Raw genomic sequence first — 15,225 nt, forward strand, 5'->3', positions numbered from 1 at the left:
TAATTGATGACTAGAGCCGGTCACTCACAGCTGTCACATCTCTCAGCTCTACATTATGACAATGACCTATAAATTCTGAAAGTGCAGAACTCCCTTAAAATGACTTGCAATGCATCAATAAATCAGATACAAAGTATCTAAAAAAAGATAATAAATAACATGTTGCAATGTCTATTTATAAACAATGTATCTTGTTGGGCTTTGCTTCCAGGGATACATCACATCTTATGATACTTAACCATAATAAGAGCTGCAGAGGCAAAATGTGACACAATTATACAACAGACATAATAAAATCGAAACTCTGACATGAAGAAATGCAGGAACCGCTGTTACAGACTTATTCTCCGAGGAGCAAACAAACTATGAATCCCATTGCTGCTCTTGCACTGTGAACATGATTTCATTGAGCATTTCACCCGCAGCTCAGATTTGCGACTTGACGTTTTTGGGCTTTCGGTGATGGCACAGAAATCCTCACATTGTAGCCTTAAACTCTGTTCTGTGTCCCTATTCTAGAGCAACCAATGAGGCCCTGTCTTACATCTGGATCTCCCAGTCCTACAAGGGGAAGGCTGTGCTGCTACCTTTCTGCTGGCAGGGCTGCGGGCTGGTGCATGCTCTGTGAGCCTGACTAGAGAAAAAGAGGAGGGGGTGGAGTAGAGAAAGGGAAGCAGGAGGGGGGCTACATCGCTAGGTTGTCTCCAAGCTATGCTGCTGCCAGTAGCAGGTTGCCAAGCAGTTATCATTGCTTCTGTGATGCAGAGGCTGTTGCTAATTGTAAAGAGCCTTGCATCTTTTAAGCTCCCTTGACTTGTATTATTTGGTGTTTCGGTTTCCTTGCATGGGTCCTTTTTTTTTTTTTTTTTTTTTAATATGCATTGAAATCGACTGCTGATTGTTGTGATGGAATAGTAACTCGCACTCGTTGGCTTTGGGGCATTTAACCAGACGGTCACATCACACAGACTACTGCGGTGGGTATAAGTGGGGTTGATCATGACCACAGCTAAGGAACAGAATGCTTCAGGGAAATCGCAGCAGCAGCAAGAGCAGGTAATACCATTGTGATCTTTCTTTTATTACGTGGCGATTGTTTGGAGAATGGCATGCACTGGATAATGCTGGCGTACCACCTGAGTCACTATGTGCACTATGTACCATTAGGACTGCTCTGCTTCCAGAGCCTGCAGTTTAGAGTTTGCTATTTTTAACAGATTGCATCTCTTTTTTTAATTCATCAATTATGTATAGCTACAGAATAGCAGGCAGGATAATTAAACTGTCTTGGGTTTCCTTATATACGTTCTTCTAGGGGCTGGGAGTCACAGATGGGCTTTAGGAAGTTGCTGAATGGCTTTCGTAACTAGTGCACTGGGAAGAACATGAAGCTGCAACATCAACTGGTCCAATGCAATGCAAAAAAAACATATGCCCATAGGGGGATGCGATGGCTGGGGTCTTGCCATGTTCCTCATTAGCACCTGGTGCTCTTCATTTACTGCTCTGTAAACTTTTGCAGCTACGAACGTGATTGGAGATGCACATACTGTACTATAGATATTCCCATCTCTTCTGCACACACACACATGAGATGCAACCAAGCTGCAAAGATTTAAGGCAGAGCCAACAGTTCAGGGAATCAGCAATTTCCTTTGCTGCTTTTTTATTTCTCCAGAGGGACATAAACATTTCCCTAAAGGACAAAGATTCTCTTATTTCATTATGGTAAATAGTGGAAGGAATCTTAGACGGGAGTCGGGGAATATTCCTTACTCTGGCCAGGGATTTATTCTCTGTCCAGTTTCTTGATACGATACATCGATCAAAAGTAGCCTCTGTGTAATGATGTTTGCATTGATCATTTGCAAAGATGGAAATGGAAAGAGGATTATGCATTGTGTATGCTGTGCTTTTCTAAAAGTATACAGTATGGTGCAAAAGTTTTAGGCAGGTGTGAAAAAAGCACTGCAAAGTTATAATGCTTTAAAAAAAATAGAAGTGCTCAAGGAGTTTTAAGAAGATTTCAAGTTATGCCCTTTCCATTGGATGGGGGATAACTTGCTGATCGGTTTCGATCTCACTGGTGAAACTCTTGCTGATCTCAAGATCTGGGGTCCTGTGTTCTGAGTCCTCTTCACTGTGGGGTTAATGCACCCTCCCACAGTGAGGAGGAAACTGAATCGCGCACCGGCGCTCCATTGACTTTCAATGGGGCTGTGGAGATACCTGAGAGGCACTCGCTTGGGTATTCCTGTTGACCCCATTGAAGTGAATGGAGTGCTGATTGCACATGATCAGCTAGCACTCCATTCATTCTAACATTACTGTGGGGGGGAGAAGCAACCCCAACAGTGACAAGTAGGATGAAACATGGGAGTCCCGTTCTGGAGATCAGCAAGGGTCTTAGCAGTCAGACCCCCACTGATCAGCAAGTTATAAGGTGTAACTTGTAATTTTGGTACAACCCCTTTAAGACAATGTATTGATAAAGTGTAGGTAAAATTATGTTTTCATTGATGGCATCATTTACAAAGAGGGAGATTATATCATGCATTGTATCACATCAATATTTTGTGTGACCGCCCTTTACCTTCACAACAGCATCAGTTCTTCTAAATACACTTGCACACAGTTTTTGAAGGGACTCCACAAGGAGGTTGTTCCAAACATGTTGGAAAACAGATCCTCTGTGGATGTCGGCTCACTCAAATCCTTCTCTTCCTGTTGAGATGGGGGTGGGGGGCATATCATCACTTCCACGACTCCCTGTTCTTCCTTACAGCTAGAAAGTTCTTAATGCCATTGGCTGGATTTTGCATTCGCTGTTCCACCTCAGAATAAATTTGGAGCCAATCAGACGACTTCTATTTTTGAAAAACAATTACTTTGCAGCACTTTTTTCCACACCTGCCTAAAAGCTTTGCACAGTACTGCACATTGTAGCAGAGCAGAGTTTATCACATCAGGGTATGCTACAGTGTCTAGGTTCTTGCATAGGACCGCAGGTAAAAAGGTTGTCACTGTGAGAGTTACAGTAGCAAAGAAATAACATACTACGCTGGTTTATATTAGATATCGGGTATCTTTTTCATCAAAATGCTGTAAGATTTGTAGTTTCTGTACCTCTTAAGAAGCAGAACTGAGATCAATCCTGTGATAATGGACTTGTTTGGCACTTTTTAGGAATGCCAAGCGGCACTTGTACCACGACGTGTGGGTATATGAAATTTGCATTACAATATGAATTAGTAAATTGTATGTGCGCCTATGAAAAAAAAAGAAAAAAGAGCTACATCAAAAAGCTTTTCTCTTGCAGCACTTGGGAGCCCGACTTAAGTGAATGTTACAGTATTCCTCTGTGTTCCTTCTGTTAAACACAATGTAGACATACCTATTAAATCTATTTTAGGATGGCATTCATTGTGCATACGGTAATCCAGGGGTTATGCCAGAGAAATGCATTCACTCAACTACCTGAGAACATTAACTTGTCATGTGGAATTGTTCCTCTTAAAGGTAAAATCGGGATGGAAATAAGTTTTGCTTGGTGAAAGCTGCGGTACGGGGAATCCGAGTGTGGAGGCAGCTGCTGGTGTCACTTCTTGTGACTGTCCGGTTCTAAAGTTTAATTCTACATCTTATATGTTTAGCCGCTTTTACACGCCTGACGACTCTATCTTCTGGCCATTTGAGGTAATAGATACAACATGGCAGGTTTTTAAAGGGACAGTAACCTTGCTTTGTGCTGCTTTTATGGTATGGTAAGCACTTTGTGTTCTAGTTTTACACTGTGAAGGAAACACTTTAGAGCTTCTTCTTCTTGGGGGTGTTGGTAAGTAGTGTTAGGGTTGTTAAAAGGGTCGTCCAGGTAATAAAAAAATGGGGCAATGTTTTTTTTTTCTGGCAGTATGCAATTAATGTAGCAATGACACTTTATTTCCACCTGTACCTCTTAAACCCCCCATTGTTCATCAAGGTCATATGACCCAAGAGAACTGCTTTCTATCATTGCACAAGACATCCCATCTGTCAATCATGTGACTTCCCATCTAATTCGCACCATCCCGTAGATAGAAGGTGACGGCGCCCACCATGTAGAAAGTAGAAAGGAGCAGTTGGTATGTGTACATGACTGATGCGCTCACTTTCCATCTCAGGTGCAGGCGAGCTGGAGGCGATATGGCATGCTTAAAAGATGGGCCGTAGTAATAAGCACCACATTCTTGGGTCATGTGACCATGAGGAGCAACAGAGTTAGAAGCACGGGTGTAAATAAAGTGTCATTGCTAAGTTGTATAATGCTAGAAAAGCATTGCCCCAGCAGTTTTGCTGACCGCACTACCCCTTTAAATTGTGCCATCTCAGGGACCACCGTTGAAGATTGAAGGGGGTTGAGGCAGAAATCATCTTCTGGTGGGTAGGGTGTTACTAGTAGGGGCTTCTGTTGCTGGATGAAGGTCTGCGGAACCCTTCTGGGGCGGTATGCCAGCCAACATTGCTGGGGAAGGTTGTGTTTAGGTCCAGCGATCTTTGTTTTCAACAAGTTGTTCAGTTTTTCACCTATTTTGCGATTCATACGAGCAATGTGAAGCTGGGAAATTTGTTTTCCTTTTCAACTGCTCAAAGCACTCTTTAAAAAAGTCACACAAGTGAGATCAGGTGAATACGGGGGGTGATGCAAGGGTATCATGCCATTTTTCATCAAAAATTGCCTAACTCTCGGCACAGTGAGGCGGGTGATGGAAGAACCCATCGCCTGTTTGCCCACAAAGCACTAAAGGTTAAAAATAGGTGAAAAACTAAACAACTTGTAGGGAAAAAAAATCACTGGGGTTGACTGCAACCTTCTCAACAACGTCAGCTGGCGTACCGCCTCAGAAGGGTTCCACAGACCTTCACCTAGCACCTGTAAATATACATGTATGCATATGGTCCCCATTCATAGCTGATATCTCATGGAGGTGCTGTGCTCCCTTCGGGCTACATCCTCCTGGCACATACACAGTGAAGCAAAGTATATAAGCCTTGACTTCACTGGAGCTCTGTGCATATGCCATAAGATGTGGCTGGGGGGACAAATGTCACATGCTGATGTGCATACATAGGGGAGGGTGGTGAATTGGAGGAGAAGCTGAGCAATGGCAATGGCATCTTGACTCGAAGGGCTCATGGTGCCACCTCTTTGACTTGAGGCAGACAACTTTCATACTGGATATGCTACATTCAAATTAAGAATTTCTGCAAATGCAAAAAGGCTTTTTGGGGGGTGAAATAATGTGTGCTCAGCTTGTGTCATACTGCTTAAAGGGAATCTGTCAGCTTGAATATGCAATCCAATCTGCAGGTCGGCATGTTATAGAGCAGGAGGAGCCGAGCAGACTGATATATAGTTTTACGGGGAAAGGGTCAGTAACTTGTATTTTATTCATTTATATCCCTGCACATTCTGAGCTGAACAGTCCAATGGGCGGAGCTAATAGTGATTAACAGCTGCCAATGTGTGTACAGCCATTCACATATAGCTGTCAATCACTGATAGCTCCGCCCATTGGACTGTTCAGCTCAGAATGTGCAGAGATATAAATGAATATAACAGAAGTTATACTGAGTCTTTCTGCATAGAACTATATATCAGTCAGCTCGCCTCCTCCTGCTCTATAACATTATGCCTGCAGTTTGGACAACATGTTCCAGCAGACAGGTTATGGCGGTGGATTGAAAAGAATTTTTCAGATGACAGTTTCCCTTAGAGAAGCCAATGCAGGCCTCATCTTATACTGTCCCAGCTTTATCATGTAGTCACTGACCAAAAAACAAATGAGTGTATTGTCTACCTGATGCTGTATGATTCATAGTCTTCTGGTCCAGGTCTGCAGTAGCCAATAGACTTGCTTTCCAATAGTAGTACTGATGCTTTCACACTTTTCTATAGGAATCTCCAATGGTGATTTCAGTCAAATAGATTTATATTCTGTATATTAGGATATAGATTAGACTTTATGTATCAACTACAAGTACTTTATTGTACAGATGTAGCAATTGTTAACATGTAACTATGAGCGAACGTCTGAAAAGTTAGGTTCCATCGATCTTCCAAATTTCATCAAAAAGTTTGGCCCCAAATTTGTTCAAACTGAACTCAAACATAACCAATCCCCCTAAAACTGGTGTATAAGCCTGTCTAACCCTGTAGAACACTCTTGGGTCACCTAGGAGTGGATTAAAGTACTTAATGAAGAAGAAGAAAAAAGGAAGAAGAAAAATGAAAGAAGGAAAATGAAGAAGGAAAAGATTTTTTTTTCATTTTTCTCATTCACTTTTCTTCTTCTCCTTTGCCATCTTCTTCACCTTCGTCTCTCTTGTCTTCTTCTTACCCTTCTTCTTCGTTGTCTTCTTCTCCTTCTCCTCCTCCATTGTCATTCTCTTCCTTTGCCTTCATTTTCTTCTTTTTCCTTCTTCTACTTCTTCTTTGTCTACTTTCACTTTTTCCTTCTCATTTTTCCTTCTTCTGTGTTTTCCTTCTTTTTGTCCTTCTTCTCTTTTTTCGTTCCTCTTTTTTTGTGAGTTCTGCTAAACCAAACCTTTAGCAAAGTTCAACTCGAAACAGGGTTCTAATGTTTCTGTTTACTCAACACTATTAACGTGAGTGACGCAGTGTAATAAATAAGTTTACTACATTGTAGTTAAGTTCTCATAACGAGTTGTCAAGTTGACATTTGCTTCATCTGTTGTGTTTAAGATTTCTTGACCTCAACTAAGGTTGAGCAGTTTATGGTATACTAGAGTGTTGTGGTGACTGTGACATCAATTAGGAGGTGTTTAATTATCATCATTAGGCTAGGGGAATAGTTGCATGCTATATGGGGTTTAGTGTTTTCGCCTGTAGATGTTTTTAGACATCACCCGCACTTAGATCTAGTCTTTAGAGCCTCTTGCTGAATCTTGGATGGGATTAATATTTGTTCAGTGATTGATCGGAGTACTTGGGGAAATGATTACCCCACTTGTCACTTTTATTGACAGCTGTATTATGAAGCTTTTTGCTCGCTTTTCATCCTGAGTCATATAGATATGGCTATTTAACAATGTCATAGTATTTCTGGGAATTGCTGATACAGATGTAGCAATCATTAACATGACCGGTGCATCAATTTACAGCATTGTATTAAATTATAGTTAAGTTATCACAATGTGTTACATATCAAGTTAATCTTTGCTACCTTTGTGTGTACTGTGGGTTAGGTTTACCTAAATTATAAGTCTATCCAATATATGGTTCTCTGGACTTTTGTGAGAACAGACTTAATAGGAGTTGTTCCATTGTAAACAATTAATGGCCTATCCTTAAAATTGGCCATTAGTAGTAGATTGGCGGGGATCAGCTGTTCATCGAATCAATGTGCTTATGAATTAAACTGATTTCTGCAGGAAGCAGACAGCTCCATTCCCACTGCAGTGTCCAGGCTTGGTACTACAGGCAAATTTCCCATTCATTTCAATGTGAAGTTGGTCTGCAATACCATGCCTGGCCACTACAATGATATCAGATATCAGCTCAGTGCCTGAGTACATCAACCTTTCAGAAAGTTGATCTACATGGGTCCTGAATGGCAGACACCAACCAATCTATTAATGATGGCCAATTTTAAAGAAAGACTATCAGCAGTTTACAGTTAGACAATTAATTTAATACTACTTACTGTTATACAGTTTTAGTTTATATCGCTGAGCAATGCTTGAATGGGCTAAGATGGCAAGAAGTGGGGAAGAGGACAATGATTATTACTGTATACACTAAATCCCATGCACACTAAAGGCTCTTTGGTGGCAGCTTGCTTATACAGTATACACCAACCAGAAAGCAAGAGTTATAGGCAAAATGTATGTAAACTGATAATGCTTCTGCCTATGCTTCCAATAGTCATAATCCCTGAGGTGCTGTGGACATACAGTACAATACCATGTGGGTACAATGGAGCCTTTCGAGAGGGAAAAGTCTAGTCCTGGTTGGCCCAGTCCCTTTTGCTATTGGGTGGAGAACACCTGTCTAGGACTTCTGCCTGCAAACAAATATTTATGCTATCAAAGAAGGGGTGACAAGTTGCCCTGATCATCTTAGAAAGAGCATAGAGGGGGCAGTCGCCGGCAGCATAATCAGGAGCCCAGTTTGATGTTTTTTATAGATATTCTTCTCTTCTATGTATTGTATGGCAATGTGCATGGGACTAAAACTTTAAATCCCATCAATCATTTCAAATTACTTTTCAGAATAAACATCTGGCGGATATATGCAACATGCATCTATCATCAGTTTTCCCCTCTGTATGTTGTATCTTTAATTTTCAGTCTTCATTGAGCTGGTGGGTGTAGACAGCTGCTATGATGTTTCCATACACTGCACACATAGGAGAGTGGGATCTGCTTTCTATCTCTAAGCTGGTGGGTGTTGACTGCTGCTATGATGTTTCCATACACTGCACACATAGGAGAGCAGGATCTCTTCACTATCTCTCAGAGCTGGTGGGTGTAGACTGCTGCTATGATATCTCCATATACTGCACACATAGGAGAGCAGGATGTCCTTTCTATCTCTCAGCTGGTGGGTGTAGACCGCTGCTATGATGGCTCCATACACTGCGTACATAGGAGACCAGGATCTCTTCTTTATCTCTGAGCTAGTGGATGTAGACTGCTGCTATTATGTCTCCATACACTGCGTACATAGGAGACCAGGATCTCTTCTTTATCTCTGAGCTGGTGGATGTAGACTGCTGCTATTATGTCTCCAAACACTGCACACATAGGGGAGCAAGATATCTTCTCTATCTCTGAGCTGGTGGGTGTAGACTGCTGCTATGATGTCCCCATACACTGCACACATATGTGAACAGGGTCTGTTCTTTATCCCTGAGTTGGTAGATGTAGACTGCTCCTATGATGTTTCCATACATATAGGATCCAACATTCATAATAGGAGCTAATCACAGGTCACCTTCTCCTCTCCCTGCATAGGTCACAAAGCATGGCCACAATACTCTTCCATATAAGTCAAAGAGCAATGATCACAACTCACCCCCGCCCCCCCCCCCCCTTCCTTGAAAAGGCCACAAAGCATACCAATAACACTCCCCCATAGAAATCAATGGGCTCAATCCTGTCCATTGTGTGAATGGCCTATGAGGCTGCTGTAAAGCACATCTCTAGCTCAGGCAAGTTGGCTGCCCCCATAGTCATGTACAGACAACAGAATATAACTACAATCAGAAAATACAGGGGATTAGAAAAATGTTTTACTATCTGGCATTACAAATGTAATTCTCTTTAAATAAAACAAGGTAAATTCTCTATAAATCTGAGGGCAAAGTAGCAGTGAACCCTTTTTAGATGTGATATAATGATATGTTCCTTAATACTAAAGTCCATAGGAAATGTCAGCAGAACTCACACAGACCTCCTGTTGAAGCAAACAGACACTTCTTCTTCAGGAGTCTAATGACGCTTCTATAACTTCCTGCGATGTATAAAGTAACTTTATAAACTACACTGATTTAATGTATACAAGAGAGGAATGCTGTTTTAGTTAACTCTTAGTATGCAGGATATTAATGAACCGGCAACAACCCGGTGACCCTTCCCTTAAAGACAACCATATTGCTCCACTTATAGACGCGTTAACAGTTTATACCGTGTTGTTCGTGTTGCTAATATTTTTGCTTTTGTCTTCTCATTTTATTGTAATAGTTTAATCTTATTGTATAAAAATCCGGTGGGTTAGAAAAAGAATCAATATACTGTATGCCACTGCAAATTACTGTATGGAGTTTGTCACAATTAGGCCGGGCTCACATGGCCCTAATTTACTGTGGGCCGGGCGATAGAAGATAGATAAATAGATAGATAGATAGATAGATAGATAGATAGATAGATAGATAGATAGATGGATATGAGATAGATAGATAGATATGACATAGATAGATAGATAGATAGATAGATATGAGAGAGATAGATAGATAGACAGATAGATATGAGAGAGATAGATAGCGATATATGAGATGGATAGATAGCTAGATATGAGATAGATAGATAGATAGATAGATAGATAGATAGATAGATAGATAGATAGATATGAGATAGATAGATATGAGATAGATAGATAGATATGAGAGAGATAGATCGATAGATAGATATGAGATAGATAGATAGATAGATATGAGATAGATAGATATGAGAGAGATAGATAGATAGATATGAGATAGTTGGATAGTTAAATAGATAGATAGATAGATAGATAGATAGATATGAGATAGATAGATAGATATGAGATGGATAGATATGAGATAGATAGATAGGAGATAGATAGATAGATATGAGATAGATAGATATGAGATAGATAATGAGATAGATAGATAGATGGATAGATAGATATGAGAGAGATAGATCGATAGATATATATGAGATGGATAGATAGATATATATGAAATAGATAGATAGATAGATATGAGATAGATAGATAGATAGATAGATAGATAGATAGATAGATAGATATGAGATAGATTGATAGATAGATATGCGATAGATTGATAGATAGATAGATAGATATGAGATAGATAGATAGATAGATAGATAGATAGATAGATATGAGATAGATAAGGATATAGATAGATAGATATTAGATAGATAGATAGGAGATAGATAGATAGATAGATAGATATGAGATAGATAAGGAGATAGATAGATAGATAGATAGATAGATAGATAGATAGATAGATAGATAGATAGATAGATAGATATTAGACAGACAGATATGAGATAGATAGAGAGAGATGAGATAGATAATGAGATAGATAGATAGATAGATAGATAGATAGATAGATAGATAGATAGATAGATAGATATGAGATAGATAGATTGATAGATAGATATGAGATAGATAGATAGATATGAGATAGATAATGAGATAGATAGATAGATAGATAGATAGATAGATAGATAGATAGATAGATAGATAGATATTAGATAGACAGATATGAGATAGATAGAGAGAGATGAGATAGATATGAGATATATGATAGATAGATAGATAGATAGAGATGAGATAGATAAATAGATAGATATTAGATAGAAAGATATCAGATAGATATTAGATAGATATCAGATAGATAGATATTAGATAGATAGATATGAGATAGATATTAGATAGATATGAGATAGATAGAGAGAGAGATGAGATAGATATGAGATATATGATAGATAGATAGAAAGAGATGAGATAGATAGATAGATATGAGATAGATAGATAGATAGATAGATAGATAGATAGATAGATAGATAGATAGATATGACATAGATAGATATGAGATAGATAGATAGATAGATATCAGGTTTAGAACTGCTGGATTGTATAGTGGCAGAGAGAACAGAGTACATGTAATATACCCACAACCTCTCTTTTCCCAGGACAGCTGGCAGCTGACCTCAGCTATTGGTCACCTGTCTTGAGGATAGGCCATCAGTCTTTCAGTGTTGGACAACCCCTTTTAATAAACTTGACTAGGGACAGAAAATGGTATAACCTAAAAAATAAACAGTACTCAAGCATTAAATCCCCAATCACTCCAGCGTTGGCAGTGGTGACATCACATACAATCACGTGACCAGTGCGGTCAGCCAATGGTCTCTGTAGTTACATGCCACACATCCGAGTGCCACCTCAGTGGTCATGTGAAACCTGATATCATTGTTGCAGCGGCGGCGCTGGAGCGATCGGGGATTTAACCAATGAGTAATGTTTATTTTTTTATGCCATAGCATTTCCTGGTCTTAGTCGAGTCTCTTTACAATCCCGGACATGGATGGTTAGAGCAGTCGCTATTAGGTAGAAAACGCGGCTTCAACTTTATCTGACAATTGTCTGCGGTCGTCTTTAAACGAGCCGCACAAAAGTGCCGCCTTCCATTATAAACTTCCTGAGCGATTCGTACAATCCCTCAAATCATCGTCTTCTTGGACAACAGTCTTTTACGTGCGGAAGATAACTGAAGACTATTGACCGCTCCTAATAGCCATTGCCTGAGCGCAGCGCTCCCTCAATAGAGCAAAATCTATTTTCGTACAGATGTACATTATTCAGTCCACAAAGTATCTGGAAGTAATCCAGGCGAGAAAAATTATATGTATTTCTTATGTATGAATGCAGCTTAAGTAAAATCATTGTGGAGGGGGAAAAAAAAGCTTCTTTTTCATCCGTTTTTACCTTTTGACTTGTCAATGTGTGATGATTTGACAGCTATTGATGCTCATCATTGACTGCGCTGAGCAGAGACATCATGCGGCAAGATACAATAATACAAAATGCGCTTCTGTGTAGTTGTGGGGGAACATTAAAAAATGTAGTACGATTCAATATAATCTGTCTAAGCTCATTCACACTGTCACATTTTTGGGCCATATTAGGGCTCCTTCACACAAGAGTATTCTATAACACGTTTTTGCACATGGAGAAGTCTTACATGTAGAACAAAGAGAATAGAACCCATTGATTTCAATATGTTAGTTCTCATTTCTCTTTTCTGGTAGCGCAGTTCTCACGGGTGCAAATAAATGGGCCCTGCTCTATGTTGTGTGCATTTGTGCCCCAAAGAGCCCCATGGAGGTGTATGCAAGGGTAGTACCTCAGAGTTGGGGGTCCCACAGCATTGCTAGTACAATGTAAGGTAAATGTACAGATATATTTGTAGAAATGTGTGTAATTGTGTTTTATGAGCTTAAATGGTTAATAATGGGTTAATGTTTGGTGTTCCTACCACCTACCACTGCATGACTGTGCATAGTACACCTTAACCTGCTCTTATCCTGGTCAGTCACCCATGCCTAGTATTGGGATTGGCTGGTTAGTTTTCCTTTAGCTGAGGATTAGCAGTCAGTGGAGGTATAAAAGATAGAGCATGGGAAGGGTTAATCAGTCTAGTCCAAGGGAGCCTGAGATAGAGACCGTGGAGGAACTCGGAGAAGATTTTATCACTCATCAGAAGTAGTCTAGCCAGTTTAGAAGAGTCTGGAGAAGACTGGGGAGGAAGAAGGCGACCAATTATTCTAGCCAGTGTGGTGGGAAGTAACATCTAAAGTGTGAGTGCCATACCTAGTTGTGATGGAGAGGTAACAGAGGAAACAGAAGGAGAGAGAAGAGAAATTAAAGTCAATAATCCAAGTGACAAGTATTACTCAGAGAGAAAAAACTGTAAGCTAATGTCAGTCGCCTGAGAGAAGTATCAGCAAGATTTTGTGTCTGCAAGTGTAATGAAAGTCTATGATCTACCTCAAGTGAATATAAAGCAAGTGATGTAACTACTGAAAAACCAAGTACTCTCTGTCTCCCTGCAAATAAAAGTGTACAAGTTGTTTTCACCATCTACAGTCTATGAACTGAAGTCTCTTCCCATCATCGACATCCTGCACAAAGGTACCACACTAACGCTTCAGGGACAAGGACTACTACTACTTTATTTCTCCAATTTCAAGATCGGGCAGGAGTTATAGTGGATGCTACGTGTGGGAAAGGTCGGGCGGGAGGTATAGTGGATGTTACGTGTGGGAAAGGTCGGGCGGGAGGTATAGTGGATGCTACGTGTGGAAAAGGTCGGGCGGGAGGTATAGTGGATGCTACGTGCGGGAAAGTTCGGGTGGGAGATATAGTGGATGCTACGTGCGGGAAAGGTCGGGCGGGAGATATAGAGGATGCTATGTGCAGGAAAGGTCGGGCAGGAGCTATAGTGGATGCTATGTGCAGGAAAGGTCGGGTAGGAGCTATAGTGGATGCTACGTGCGGGAAAGATCAGGCAGGAGGTATAGTGGATGCTACGTGCGGGAAAGGTCGGGCAGGAGCTATAGTGGATGCTATGTGCAGGAAAGGTCGGGTAGGAGCTATAGTGGATGCTACGTGCGGGAAAGATCAGGCAGGAGGTATAGTGGATGATACGTGCGGGAAAGGTCGGGCAGGAGCTATAGTGGATGCTACGTGCGGGAAAGGTCGGGCAGGAGCTATAGTAGTTGCTACGTGCGGGAAAGATCGGGTGACACATCTCACTGTTATTTTCAACTCACTGCGCTCTGGTGCAGAGTTTGAAGAGCCAACGGAACAGAAGGGATTCCCCTCATTGCAACTTCGCTCCGTGCCGGCCAAAGTAGTTGCGCCTATGGCAGTCTAGATAAGCCCTCAGTTCGAGAGAAAAATGACTTGTGTGTATGAGGCCATTTAAATCTATGGGTTCTTTTCACATACAAATACGTTCTGACCATCTCACAATCGGACAGAACGTATGCATGAAAATCTCACGTACAAGAGCGGCCAGAGAGCTGTCTGCCATTTAGCTGTGAAGTCGCGGTCCCATGCCACAAAAAATTAAACCGAGTTGAATTTTTTTGTGACCGGGTATCGCAGCCGTGTTAGGTCGCAGGTTGCAACGTGACGTTATAGACAATTATTGTGTCTGGGGCTGCAATCTATGTGTCACCTTGCAGCTACACGGCGGCAGGTGCTGCTCAACAGCAAGTTGCTTAAATAATAAAAATGGCATGACTGTCTGCAACTTGCTGTCGTGCGATTGTTCCATGCCACAATTCGGTTGTTGATAAAACAGCCAAATCGCAGAAAAGTTGCAGTTAGTCACATGTGACTTGGGTCATATTCACTTCCGTGTTTGCAGATTCCGTTTTCCTGCTGGTATTGCCCCAGAATCCTCCCATGGGCTGTGCCTTCTTTTTGGTGCAAATCAACTTACTGTTGACAACTTTACTATTGATTTTCAACAAAATTAACATAAGACGCTTCTTACAACTATCAAGAAGCAAGGGCGGGGTTTGAGCGGTGTGCGGTTTGTTAGACAGATTTAACAATTGGGACTTTTTGAGAATGTTTTTATTTTCGATTTTCAATGTCACAATCTATATTTCAAATAAATCCTGAAACCCTGCAGTTCTCACACTGGCCACTAGGCCTAAAAATAATCTGACACTTCCAGCTCTGTAGAGAAAACGTCTCAGCCGTCATCTCATTATCAACACGGGCAGGATTACAATGAAAGCTGACACACATATATATGTATATATATATTTATATATATATATATATATATATATATATATATATATATATATATATATATATATACATATAGATAACACAGGATTCACCATTCACAAGAGGTGATGTCACAGCCCGCCTCT

The 15,225-nt window shown here is 40.6% G+C and overlaps 1 protein-coding gene across 1 annotated transcript in view; it reads left to right on the plus strand.

The window, feature by feature from the left end:
• Nucleotides 1-998: 998 nt before the first annotated feature.
• Nucleotides 999-15,225, plus strand: part of DPP6 (dipeptidyl peptidase like 6) — a 676,815-nt gene continuing 662,588 nt past the window's right edge. The window contains exon 1 of the mRNA XM_066584876.1: nt 999-1,056. Within this exon, the coding sequence (XP_066440973.1) occupies nt 1,000-1,056 (57 nt within the window). The 5' untranslated portion in view covers nt 999. The remainder of the gene's footprint in view (nt 1,057-15,225) is intronic.

The sequence above is a fragment of the Eleutherodactylus coqui genome, chromosome 12 (assembly GCF_035609145.1).
Source record: "Eleutherodactylus coqui strain aEleCoq1 chromosome 12, aEleCoq1.hap1, whole genome shotgun sequence".
In the NCBI taxonomy this organism is placed as follows: domain Eukaryota; kingdom Metazoa; phylum Chordata; class Amphibia; order Anura; family Eleutherodactylidae; genus Eleutherodactylus; species Eleutherodactylus coqui.